At 49.7% G+C, this 12,326-nt stretch overlaps 1 protein-coding gene across 2 annotated transcripts; it reads left to right on the forward strand.

Moving 5' to 3' along the window:
• Window positions 1–4,944: 4,944 nt before the first annotated feature.
• On the forward strand, window positions 4,945–12,298 carry LOC128313852 (liprin-alpha-4-like). 2 transcript variants are annotated; one of them, XM_053214010.1, is made up of 4 exons: window positions 4,945–5,921; window positions 10,365–10,466; window positions 10,738–10,848; window positions 11,491–12,298. In XM_053214010.1, the coding sequence occupies exons 1-4, from the start codon at window positions 5,754–5,756 to the stop codon at window positions 11,641–11,643; spliced, it is 534 nt and encodes a 177-aa protein (XP_053069985.1). In that variant the 5' UTR covers window positions 4,945–5,753; the 3' UTR covers window positions 11,644–12,298. The 2 variants fall into 2 exon arrangements, 1 of the variants encoding a protein (XP_053069985.1); XR_008294854.1 differs by lacking the exon at window positions 4,945–5,921 and adding an exon at window positions 6,995–7,018 and having other exon boundaries at window positions 10,738–11,628.
• Window positions 12,299–12,326: the final 28 nt, after the last annotated feature.

Consider the following 12,326-nt stretch of genomic DNA (forward strand, 5'->3'; position numbering starts at 1 on the left):
CAGTCTTTGTAAGGTGCAGTGTGAGCTGGGCTCACGCTGTCCCCCACTCCCGTGTAGACCTCCAGGGTCTCCATTTGGAGGCCTGGAGTATTTCCGAGGACCCGTCCTTGATGCTAGGTCCCAAAGCCCAGTCATTTTCTCCACATCACAGTGAGATGATGGAAGGGTCAGCTTCTCAGGCAGTGCTTGCCGAGTGCCGGGCTCATTTTCTGTGCCTCCCTGTGCTGTCCAGAGCTCGGTTAGCTGCGACTTTCTGCTTGCCTTTCTGTTAGGTTTCCTTTGCAGCTCGTTGGTATCTTGCCTCCAATCCCTGAGGAAATTCAGAATCCTCACATGTCTTGAGGGAGAGAGAGGACTCTGAACATTAGAGTTGGCTCAGCGGGCTTCCCTTTGGTTGGGGTCTCAGTCCTCCCAGTTGTGACTGCCTCGGGGTCTCCTTGATGCCTTCAAACATGCTTCAAATTGAACTCATCTTTCCTAGTTCATGATGTGTTGATTAACAGGCTACTCACATGTATAAGAGCAAGCCAGGGAAGACTGAGAGGTCATAGCAAACATTTTGGTCCTCAGCATTTGTTACAGGAGAAAACGAAACCCAGTAGTCCTTGCCTAGTACCCGTCGTTCTTCTAAAATGACCATCCAGTTTGCCCACGCTCAGCCAGCGTCCATGGAGTGGTGATGGTGTCAGCCTCCCAGCTCCCCATCCCCCACCGCCATTGCCGCCCTCCTCCCCTGTCAGGTGCCTGCCCAGGGCAGGCTTTGTGGTGACGGGCTGGCTATGGCAGGGCAGCTAGACGAAGTGGATCGCTTAAGTGACACTTATTCTGGGAGTGTTTGATCAGTGTTGTTTGTTTTCTAATTTTCGTAATGTTTATTTACTATTTAGAGAGACAGAGTGTGTGGCCAGGGGAGGGGCAGACAGAGGGAGACCCAGAATCTGAGGCAGGCTGGGGGCAGGATGCCCCTCAAGCGTACAGGGTAGCCCCCCCAAAAAGGGCTTCTGTGTTGGTGCACCCGAATCATCTGCAGAGACACAACCACCCACCCTTGTTGAGCCCTTTTGTGACGCTGCACCATTGTGGTCGCCAGGCTCTGGCTGCTGTGCTCCTCGGAGAGGGTGGTGGAGGCACATCTGAGAAGAGTGTATCTGGACGAGTGAAGGGGTTAGGAGGAAATGTCGCTTACTTGCGCACTGTGGTTCCGGAAAGGCCTTTTCCGGAGAGGTCGCTCGGGAGCTGAGGCTGACCGAGCACTCTCCCAGCAGTCTGACTCCGAGGCCAAAGGCCGGGGTCAAGGAGGAGCTTGGCTTTGTTGTGAGCGATGGAAGCGGAAGCGGAGCCAGGTGAGGCACCAGGCAGCTGGTGTTGGGACGGAACCTACCCCGCAAGGAGTTGGGTTTTCAGATAAGGGCCTGGGGTCGTTGTGTCCTCAGGGGGAAGGACTGGCATGACGTTGTTGAATTTTTTATGTTTATTTATTTTTTTTCAATATATGAAATTTATTGTCAAATTGGTTTCCATACAACACCCAGTGCTCTTCCCAAAAGGTGCCCTCCTCAATACCCATCACCCACCCTCCCCTCCCTCCCACCCCTCATCAACCCCGTTTGTTCTCAGTTTTTAAGAGTCTCTTATGCTTTGGCTCTCTCCCACTCTAACCTCCTTTTTTTTTTTTTCTTCCCCTCCCCCATGGGTTTCTGTTAAGTTTCTCAGGATCCACCTAAGAGTGAAACCATATGGTATCTGTCTTTCTCTGTATGGCTTATTTCACTTAGCATCACACTCTCCAGTTCCATCCGTGTTGCTACAAAGGGCCATATGTCATTCTTTCTCATTGCCACGTAGTACTCCATTGTGTATATAAACCACAATTTCTTTATCCATTCATCAGTTGATGGACATGTAGGCTCTTTCCATCATTTGGCTATTGTTGAGAGTGCTGCTATAAACACTGGGGTACAAGTGCCCCTATGCATCGGTACTCCTGTATCCCTTGGGTAAATTCCTAGCAGTGCTATTGCTGGGTCATAGGGTAGGTGTATTTTTAATTTTCTGAGGAACCTCCACACTGTTTTCCAGAGTGGCTGCACCAATTTGCATTCCCACCAACAGTGCAAGAGAGTTCCCGTTTCTCCACATCCTCTCCAGCATCTATAGTCTCTTGATTTGTTCATTTTGGCCACTCTGACTGGCGTGAGGTGATATCTGAGTGTGGTTTTGATTTGTATTTCCCTGATGAGGAGCGACGTTGAGCATCTTTACATGTGCCTGTTGGCCATCCGGATGTCTTCTTTAGAGAAGTGTCTATTCATGTTTTCTGCCCATTTGTTCACTGGGTTATTTGTTTTTTGGGTGTGGAGTTTGGTGAGCGCTTTATAGATTTTGGATACTAGCCCTTTGTCCGATATGTCGTTTGCAAATATCTTTTCCCATTCCGTTGGTTGCCTTTTAGTTTTGTTGGTGGTTTCCTTTGCTGTGCAGAAGCTTTTTGTCTTCATAAGGTCCCAGTAATTCATTTTTGCTTTTAATTCCCTTGCCTTTGGGGATGTGTCGAGTAAGAGATAGCTACGGCTGAGGTCAGAGAGGTCTTTTCCTGCTTTCCTCTCTAGGGTTTTGATGGTTTCCTGTCTCACACTCAGGTCCTTTGTCCATTTTGAGTTTGTTTTTGTGAATGGTGTGAGAAAGTGGTCTAGTTTCAACCTTCTGCATGTTGCTGTCCAGTTCTCCCAGCACCATTTGTTAAAGAGACTGTCTTTTTTCCATTGGATGTTCTTTCCTGCTTTGTCAAAGATGAGTTGGCCATACGTTTGTGGGTCTAGTTCTGGGGTTTCTATTCTATTCCATTGGTCTATGTGTCTGTGTTTGTGCCAATACCATGCTGTCTTCATGATGACAGCTTTGTAGTTGAGGCTAAAGTCTGGGATTGTGATGCCTCCTGCTTTGGTCTTCTTCTTCAAAATTACTTTGGCCATTCGGGGCCTTTTGTGGTTCCATATGAATTTTAGGATTGCTTGTTCTAGTTTCGAGAAGAATGCTGGTGCGATTTTGATTGGGATTGCATTGAATGTGTAGATAGCTTTGGGTAGTATTGACATTTTGACAATATTTATTCTTCCAATCCGTGAGCACGGAATGTCTTTCCATTTCTTCATATCTTCTTCAATTACCTTCATAAGCTTTCTATAGTTTTCAGCATACAGATCTTTTACATCTTTGGTTAGAGTTATTCCTAGGTATTTTATGCTTCTTGGTGCAGTTGTGAATGGGATCAGTTTCTTTATTTGTCTTTCTGTTGCTTCATTGTTAGTGTATAAGAATGCAACTGATTTCTGTACATTGATTTTGTGTCCTGCAACTTTGCTGAATTCATGTATCAGGCCTAGCAGACTTTTGGGGGAGTCTATCAGATTTTCCATGTATAGTGTCATGTCATCTGCAAAAAGGGAAAGCTTGACTTCATCTTTGCCAATTTGGATGCCTTTGATTTCCTTTTGTTGTCTGATTGCTGATGCTAGCACTTCCAACACTATGTTAAACAACAGCGTTGAGAGTGGGCATCCCCGTCGCGTTCCTGATCTCAGGGAAAAGGCTCTCAGTTTTTCCCCATTGAGGATGATGTTAGCTGTGGGCTTTTCATAAATAGCTTTTACGATCTTTAAGTATGTTCCTTCTAGCCCGACTTTCTCAAGGGTTTTTATTGAGAAAGGGTGCTGAATTTTGTCAAAGGCCTTTTCTGCATCGATTGACAGGCTCCTATGGTTCTTATCTTTTCTTTTCTTACTGTGATGTATCACGGTGATTGATTTGCGAATGTTGAACCAGCCCTGCATCCCAGGAATGAATCCCACTTGATCATGGTGGGTAATTCTTTGTATATGCCGTTGAATTCGATTTGCTAGTATCTTATTGAGAATTTTTGCATCCATATTCATCAGGGATATTGGCCTGTAGTTCTCTTTGTTTACTGGGTCTCTGTCTGGTTTAGGAATCAAAGTAATACTGGCTTCATAGAACGAGTCTGGAAGTTTTCCTTCCCTTTCTATTTCTTGGAATAGCTTGAGAAGGATAGGTATTATCTCTGCTTTAAACGTCTGGTAGAACTCCCCTGGGAAGCCATCTGGTCCTGGACTCTTATTTGTTGGGAGATTTTTGATAACCGATTCAATTTCTTCGCTGGTGATGGGTCTGTTCAAGCTTTCTCTTTCCTCCTGATTGAGTTTTGGAAGAGTGTGCGTGTTTAGGAATTTGTCCATTTCTTCCAGGTTGTCCAATTTGTTGGCATATAATTTTTCATAGTGTTCCCTGAGAATTGTTTGTATCTCTGAGGGGTTGGTTGTAATAATTCCATTTTCATTCATGATTTCATCTATTTGGGTCATCTCCCTTTTCTTTTTGAGAAGCCTGGCTAGAGGTTTGTCAATTTTGTTTATCTTTTCAAAAAACCAACTCTTGGTTTCGTTGATCTGCTCTCCAGTTTTTTTTAGATTCTATATTGTTTATTTTGCTCTGATCTTTCTTATTTCTCCTCTTCTGCTGGGTTTAGGCTGCCTTTGCTGTTCTGCTTCTATTTCCTTTAGGTGTGCTGTTAGATTTTGTATTTGGGATTTCTCTTGTTTCTGGAGATAGGCCTGGATTGCAATGTATTTTCCTCTCAGGACTGCCTTCGCTGCATCCCAAAGCGTTTGGAGTGTTGTATTTTCATTCTCGTTTGTTTCCATGTATTTGTAAATTTCTTCTCTAATTGCCTGGTTGACCCACTCATTCGTTAGTAGGGTGTTCTTTAACCTCCATGCTTTGGGAGGTTTTCCAGACTTTTTCCTGTGGTTCATTTCAAGCTTCATAGCCTTGTGGTCTGAAAGTATGCATGGTACAATTTCAATTCTTGTATACTTATGAAGGGCTGTTTTGTGACCCAGGATATGACCTATCTTGGAGAATGTTCCATGTGCACTCGAGAAGAAAGTATATTCTGTTGCTTTGGGATGCAGAGTTCTAAATATATGTGTCAAGTCCATCTGACCCAATGTATCCTTCAGGGCCCTTGTTTCTTTATTGACCGTGTGTCTAGATGATCTATCCATTTCTGTCAGTGGAGTGTTAAAGTCCCCTGCAATGACCACATTCTTATCAATAAGGTTGCTCATGTTTATGAGGAATTGTTTTCTATATTTGGGGGCTCCTGTATTCGGCGCATAGACATTTAGAATTGTTAGCTCTTCCTGATGGATAGGCCCTGTAATTATTATCAAAGGCCCTTCTTCATCTCTTGTTACAGCCTTTGATTGAAAGTCTAGTTTGTCTGATAGAAGTATGGCTACTCCAGCTTTCTTTTGGCTTCCAGTAGCATGATAAATAGTTCTCCATCCCCTCACTCTCAATCTAAAGGTGTCCTCAGGGCTAAAATGAGTCTCCTGTAGACAGCAAATAGATGGGTCTTGTTTTTTTATCCATTCTGATACCCTATGTCTTTTGGTTGGCGCATTTGGTCCATTTACATTCAGTGTTATTATAGAAAGATACGGGTGTAGAGTCCTTATGATGTCTGTATGTGTACAGGGTAGCCCCCCCAAAAAGGGCTTCTGTGTTGGTGCACCCGAATCATCTGCAGAGACGCAACCACCCACCCTTGTTGAGCCCTTTTGTGACGCTGCACCATTGTGGTCGCCAGGCTCTGGCTGCTGTGCTCCTCGGAGAGGGTGGTGGAGGCACATCTGAGAAGAGTGTATCTGGACGAGTGAAGGGGTTAGGAGGAAATGTCGCTTACTTGCGCACTGTGGTTCCGGAAAGGCCTTTTCCGGAGAGGTCGCTCGGGAGCTGAGGCTGACCGAGCACTCTCCCAGCAGTCTGACTCCGAGGCCAAAGGCCGGGGTCAAGGAGGAGCTTGGCTTTGTTGTGAGCGATGGAAGCGGAAGCGGAGCCAGGTGAGGCACCAGGCAGCTGGTGTTGGGACGGAACCTACCCCGTAAGGAGTTGGGTTTTCAGATAAGGGCCTGGGGTCGTTGTGTCCTCAGGGGGAAGGACTGGCATGATGTTGTTGAATTTTTTGAAAGCTGCTGCTGGTTCTGTGTGGATAGTGGGTTGGGGGAGGAGACAAGAATGGATGCAGTGTAGACGTCATTGGGTAGAGTGGCTCCTTCTAATGTGTGGGTTGAGCTCTAAGATTCGTGTTTTAGGCAACAGGTACAAGCCCCTCACATCACCCATCACATAAAGCACAGGACAGTGTGCGTCTTTATATCCTTTACAGAACTACGTAATGTTTAAAAGCAGCGTGTGTAATTTTACGTGTGTGGGTACAAGGCGTACACTAAAGTATTCACCTGTTCTGGAGTGCATGGCAGGCACGGTACTAGGTGCTGAACACTATGTACTGCAGTTACCTCGCCCAGAGACGTATGCGGTTTTACGGAGAGCAATAGAAGGGCATGGGAGTGTGTGGTTCGGTGGAATAGGGGGAACGTGTGCACAGTGCGGCTGCCGGATGGCCGTTTTGTCCCATGGGTCGGCGTGGGTCAGACTCGGGGAGGCGGTTTTCCTTGGGAGGTTCGGCTGCCCTGTGTTCTCCTTCATGCACCCCACTCTGTCTCCCGGACGCCTTTCCAAGCACCTCGTAGTGAAGCTCCATCTGGGCGGACTGTGGGCTCTTTGAGTTCCGCCCGGGCCACCACCCTCCTCCCCCCACCTGTGCCTCCTCCTGGGAACAGAGCAGCTTGCTCCCTGGTCCGGTGGTCAGAAGCCAGGGAGATGGCTTTGCCTCTTTCCTGCTCTTCCCTCTCCCTGCTGGTCCGTGGGTCCTGTGGCGTGGAGCTTGCCTGTCTTTATGTCAGATCTTACTGCCCTTATGCCCGTGTGAGGATAGGCTGTCCAAGTGCACACAAGTCTCGCACACGATGTTCCTCCTGATGAACGCTTAGGCGGTGGTGACACACATGCGTCCCGGGTGGCCTGGCTGCATGCTCCCTCGATTTTCACGCACAGACGTGCGCATGGCAGGCGAAGTGGTTCACTGAGCACCTTGGTGAGGATTTGCTGTCTGGAAAGTGGGGTTGGGTCCTCACAAATGTGCCGATAGGCAGACATGCATGGGGTGGGGGGACCCGCTAGATGGGGCTGTCTTGGGTCTTGGGGCCTGGCGGTATGGGGGTGGAGGCGGGCACTGTCTGTGCAGCTTTCCAGAAGGGCCTTTCTGTTCCTGGCCAATGTTTCCATAGACGGCTGGCTGGCTTTAGTCCCAGCGCCCTTGTCACGGAAGGGTCCATGTGGGAAAGGAGCCGAGACTCTGCCGGATCACTCCTGGTGGCAGCGTGCTTTCCAGCGATGCCACTTCCATGCCGCCTTCCTCGCCCTCCGTCTGCTTCGCCAGATCTCCTCTCTGTGCTGTCTTCTTCTGTGACCTCCTCTGGGCTTTTCTCTGTGCTCGTGACCTTCTGTAGGATACGCATTTTGAATCCCTGCATCCCCCAACTCTTTTTCTTTTTCTTTTTCTTTTTTTTTCTGTTTGCCATATGCACAGTCTCATTCATGAGTTTCCTGATTGGCTGTGTCATAGGTCCTGGAAATCACGCACGTCGTATGGACAGTCATCTCTAGCAGGGGTTTCTTGATTGTGTTGGGCTTGATGGTTTCCCCAGAGTTTTTTGTAACGTCCCTTGGCATCTTCCTGACTTTCATAATGTTCCCTCTGTGGCGGTTCTCTTTGGTAGCATTGACTGTCCTTCTTGTAACGTGCCTGTGTCATGAGCCTCACAGGTCCTCGTGGCCCCTGGTCCGCAGGCTGACTTAGACCCGCTGCGCTCCGGAGCGAGTGAGCCGCCAAGACACGTTTGGTGGTGACCCGTGGGGTTCTGGGTGGCCAGGACATTGTCCAATGTCAGAAGAACTTTGGAGGACAGTCCCTTGCTTTCAGTGTACTTCCTGAGTTGAGGGAGAGAGCCGGGATGGAACTGCTCCAGGGCAAGGGCTCTGGTTGTGCAGCCAGACCACTGGCCACTGGCACTTGTTGCCTTCAGGACCCTGGGGTGAGCTTCCTACACAGGGCCAGCCGCCCTGCTCACACCCCCGCCTGTATCCGCTCATTCGGTAGCTGCTTCACCCCTTCCTACCCAACATCTTGGTGCTCACTTGTCTTTCTCGTGAATAAATGTCGTTTGTGGCATTTTCCCCCCGACAGGGCACCTCCTTCTGCATGAAAAACCTGTGCAGGCAGCCATGGTGTCCTCAACTGATTTTCTTGGGTTTTCACTTTTTGTGTTGGAGCGGTTGACATGCGGTGGATGGTAGTTCCTGCTTCTCTGCAATCTTCTCTGGGGCGTCTGGGAAACTGTGTCCTTCTTCTTCGTGGTGGAAGCTGCTTCTCCTATCGTCTGGACCATTTTCAAAGCCAAACCCCTTTCTAAAATCACCAAGCTGTCCTGTGCCTGCATTGAAATGTGCCAGTTTTCGATCCTTCCCTTCCTTCTGCCTTACGTCGTGATGTCAGGTCTTCACTTGTGTTGCAGTTTGAGTTGCGTCTGCGGGTGTGCCCGTCTCACAGCAGTCCTACATCCACAGAGATGCCACATCTTCCACACGAGACACAAAGATGTCTCACAAATAGCACCAGGTTTTTGCATGTGCTGGGGTAGCCGCAGGGAGAGAGCTTCGAGAATTTCCCTTTCTTTGTGCCTCCATGGTCCTCACGCTGGCCAGCTGGCAGCTGCAGCTGTGGACCTCAGTACATGTCAGGCCATTCAGCCTTTTCTTGTCATACCATGAGTCTTCTCTGCATCGCGGGAGCACGTCCAGCATCCCTGGGGACACTTCAAACGGGTCCCAGGCTGTAATTAAGGTTCATGGTATTGCCCTTAACACGGTGAAAATGACGCAGGAACCCTGAGAAATCACTTCTCCTGTGGTGCTTGATGTACTGGAGAAAGGAAGTGCTTACCAAGAGCTGAGTAGCAGATTCGTGGATTCGTGCAACACTTGAGGGGACCTCAATAGCAACAGGAGGTGGTGCACACTACCCCCAGAGGACAGCGTCTGCTACAGCTCGTGTTATGCGGTTAGGACTTAATCCTGCGTCTCCACATTTGTTTGCCTTTCTCTTGACTGCAAATGGCACCATGTAGGTACGGTCAGTTTCTGTGTGCAAAATGATACGGTTTATCTTGTTAGAGTAGGTTTGTGTATGTTTTCGGGGAGGAAATGCTCTAATGGCCTCGTATCTGCGTATATTTCATGCACTCGTGGCCTCCCTTTTAGTTACTAGTTTTGATACTTCGTAGCTGCTCAGCTCATCTGCCAGTCTTTCCAAACGTCACACAGCTCCAGAAAAGTTTCCAATGTATTTATTGGAACAAAAATCCCCACATAGAAATGGGCCTGCACAGTCCTACATCAAGGATCAGATAGGCTTCTGTGGGTTCACCTTGTCAAGTCAGATTGCAAGCAAGGTGGTCAGTTCTGTGGTAACATTCCCGTTGATTTGGAAAGGGCTAATTTATGAAAGAAATTGAAGTATGTCACCAGCTTGTACTTGGATTTTCTAGAATTGCTGAAATCAACCACTCTCTTTATTTGGAATGTCAGTTGTTAAGTGAACGTTTATCCCCTCGTTTGTCCTACAGAGACAAAAGCTCTGGGGCGCCTGGGTGTCTCAGGGCGTTAGGCGTCTGACTCTTGGTTTCAGCTCAGGTCATGATGTCATGGTTCAGGGATTGAGCCCTGCACCGGGCTGTGCGCTCGACTGACTGGAGAGTGTGCGTCCACCTCCTTGGAGCCCACCTGGAGCCCTCCTGGAGTCCACCTCCATGGAGCCCATGTCCTGGGCAGGCGCTCAGTATTGGCGTGAGAGAAGCCCCACGCGGGGTGGTGGGCCCTGGCATCACTCTCGTCAGAGACCCTTCCTCCGTAATATTTCCTGCTTGACTAAGGAAAGAAGTCGTAAACTCGCCCTTTCGTCAAGAGTCCTACCATCATTTTTGAAAAGTCCATTGGGCATGGTTGAGTCTGACTGAGCCAGGGGTTCAGGCTCAGACAGCAGCTTTTGAGTACCGTCAGCCTTTCCCCACTGCCGCTCCACAAGCCTGCTTGCCAGACGAGGCCAGAGGCTGCGGATGGGCAGGAGGCTTCTCGGCCGGTTGCTCCCGAGTCAGCAGAGTTCCTGAGTCCTAGACCTGCCAGGCACCTGAAAATGTCTGTCCCCTTGAGTGTCGGTCCCTCCGAAAATCCCCGGGACTCCTGTGGGTGGTGAGGAGGGGACTGGTGTGTGTGATGCTACTTGAGGGTGGTGGGTGCTGGGACTCTGGAGGGCCACGGAGGCCTGGTGTGCTCTGGTAAAGACCCCCTGTGTCTCTCCACTTTTGTCCCCTCTCCGACCCCAGGAGTGTGCAGCTCTCGCTGCAGAGCTCCACACCTGCAGGGAGCAGCTCGTGCAGAGAGAGGAGGAGATCGCCAACCTGAAGGCGGAGAGAAACAACACCAGGGTCAGTAGGCGCACTGCCAGTGTCTTTAAACACAGGACACCATTCACTCCCCTTGTCCACATGTCCCCATGGAGTTGGCTGGGACCTATTGTTCTCAAACCTTGTTTGATCCGTGAGGAGGAGTAAGGCTATTTTAACACATTCGAGGGGGTGGCTCCCTACCTGGGAACTGAATTGAAGGGATTCAGACTTGGTTTTGCATTTGGTGAACTTGAGGCCCGGAATTGAAGGTGTTCTTGAAACACGGTTTTCCTTTTGCCTCTCCCGCCAGCTGCTGCTGGAACATTTGGAGTTCCTCGTCTCCAGGCACGAGAGAGCTCTTCAAAAAACAGTCATACGGCGACAGGCGAAGACTCCGGCCGGCGTGTCCAGTGAGGCGGAGGTGCTCAAGGTCCTCAACTCCATATTGGAGAAGGACAAAACCGAGGCTGAAACGGTGTGCCTAGCCACGGCGGGTCTCAATTTGTGCACATGCTGTGTGTTCTAGGCACCCTTTGTGTGTTTGTGTGACTGGAGTTTCCTTTTCATCTTCTTGAATTCTTGTAAGAAGACAGGTCTGTATGCTTAAAAAGCAGTAGTTGGTGGAAATGTTGTGTGTATCGATTGGCTAGTACAAATCGCATAATGCAATTTATTTCGGGGAAGATTCGTCTCCAATGTAAAATTGAAAGCGGTTAACAAGCAAGTTTGTGAGCAGGAGCATCCGTGAAAAACCTTACCAGCATTGTGTCATGTTATTTGAGGCGCAGGGGATCTTAGGGTAACTGTATAGTAAGGACTAATGAAACACCTCTGTGTACCAACTCAATCCCTTTGTTTCCAGGTGAGAGAGCAGTCACGTGTGGCACTGGAGGGGTGTAGTTTCGTAGAAGAAGAATTAGGGGCCACACGCAGAGTTCAGCTCCAGACATCATCCCAGGATTTGATTGGAGGGGGTTTCCTTTTTATCCATTGTTTTTAAAACAACATATGAAGACTAGCAGTGGGGGCCCTCACATGTTGCTTCCCTTTCTGAGTTTCAAAGGTGCAGAGCCAGATGAAAGAGCTCCTGGCTACCCTGTGCACTCTCGTGGCCAAGCTGGAAGAGGACCTAGACATCTCAAGGAAAGACCTCATCCTTTCTGAAGCAATGAACACCATATTACAAAGAGATGTCCGTGAAGTGAGTGTCAGTTGAAATGGCCACGCCGTCGGCGAGCCAAACGTGGGGTGTTTGGTTCGCCTTGCCCAGTGTGTCCTTCGTCTCCCATGGGTTTTGAACGTTTGGAGTTTGGTAGAAGTAGCAGCAGAACGGGACGTGACTCCGGGGCCTGGGCGGGCTGCCTCCCCATCTGCGTGGTGGAATCTGTCCTCCCTGGGCTCTCCCCTGCCGAGGCCTGGCTGGCGGGCAGGCGGCGGAGTGGCCTCTGGTGTGGGGTGTGGGCCACCTGAGCTTGGCCCATGCCATGCTCTTGGTCCGTTTTGGGAACACACTCGGCACATAGGAACCAGCGTGGTGCTGCCAGGTCGTTTCCGGGGGCACGACCTTGCGGGGGCGGCTCTGCCAGGGGCCGTCACGGCCGCCTCTGCCGCCCTGCCCTCCTCCCAGGGGTTCCGTGCACTGGTCGTGGCGGTCAGAGTGAGCGAGGGGCAGCCCGCTGGTCCTGGTGTAAGGTCATGGAGGAGTGCGGCCACTTCTGCACGTGTGGTCGTCGATGGGCATCTGATCATTGTCACAGAAACTAGTAAGGGTAGGATGGTTTCTCTGTGCCTCCTCCTGTCACTGTGAGCTGCCCTTTGCGGACAGTCCCTGCACACCCCACCCCCAGCCCGGCAATGCCACCTCGGGAAGACCCTGTCAGACCCTCGAGGGTGTACGTG

This window comes from Acinonyx jubatus, unplaced genomic scaffold, assembly GCF_027475565.1.
Source record: "Acinonyx jubatus isolate Ajub_Pintada_27869175 unplaced genomic scaffold, VMU_Ajub_asm_v1.0 scaffold_117, whole genome shotgun sequence".
NCBI classification, from domain to species: Eukaryota; Metazoa; Chordata; class Mammalia; order Carnivora; family Felidae; genus Acinonyx; species Acinonyx jubatus.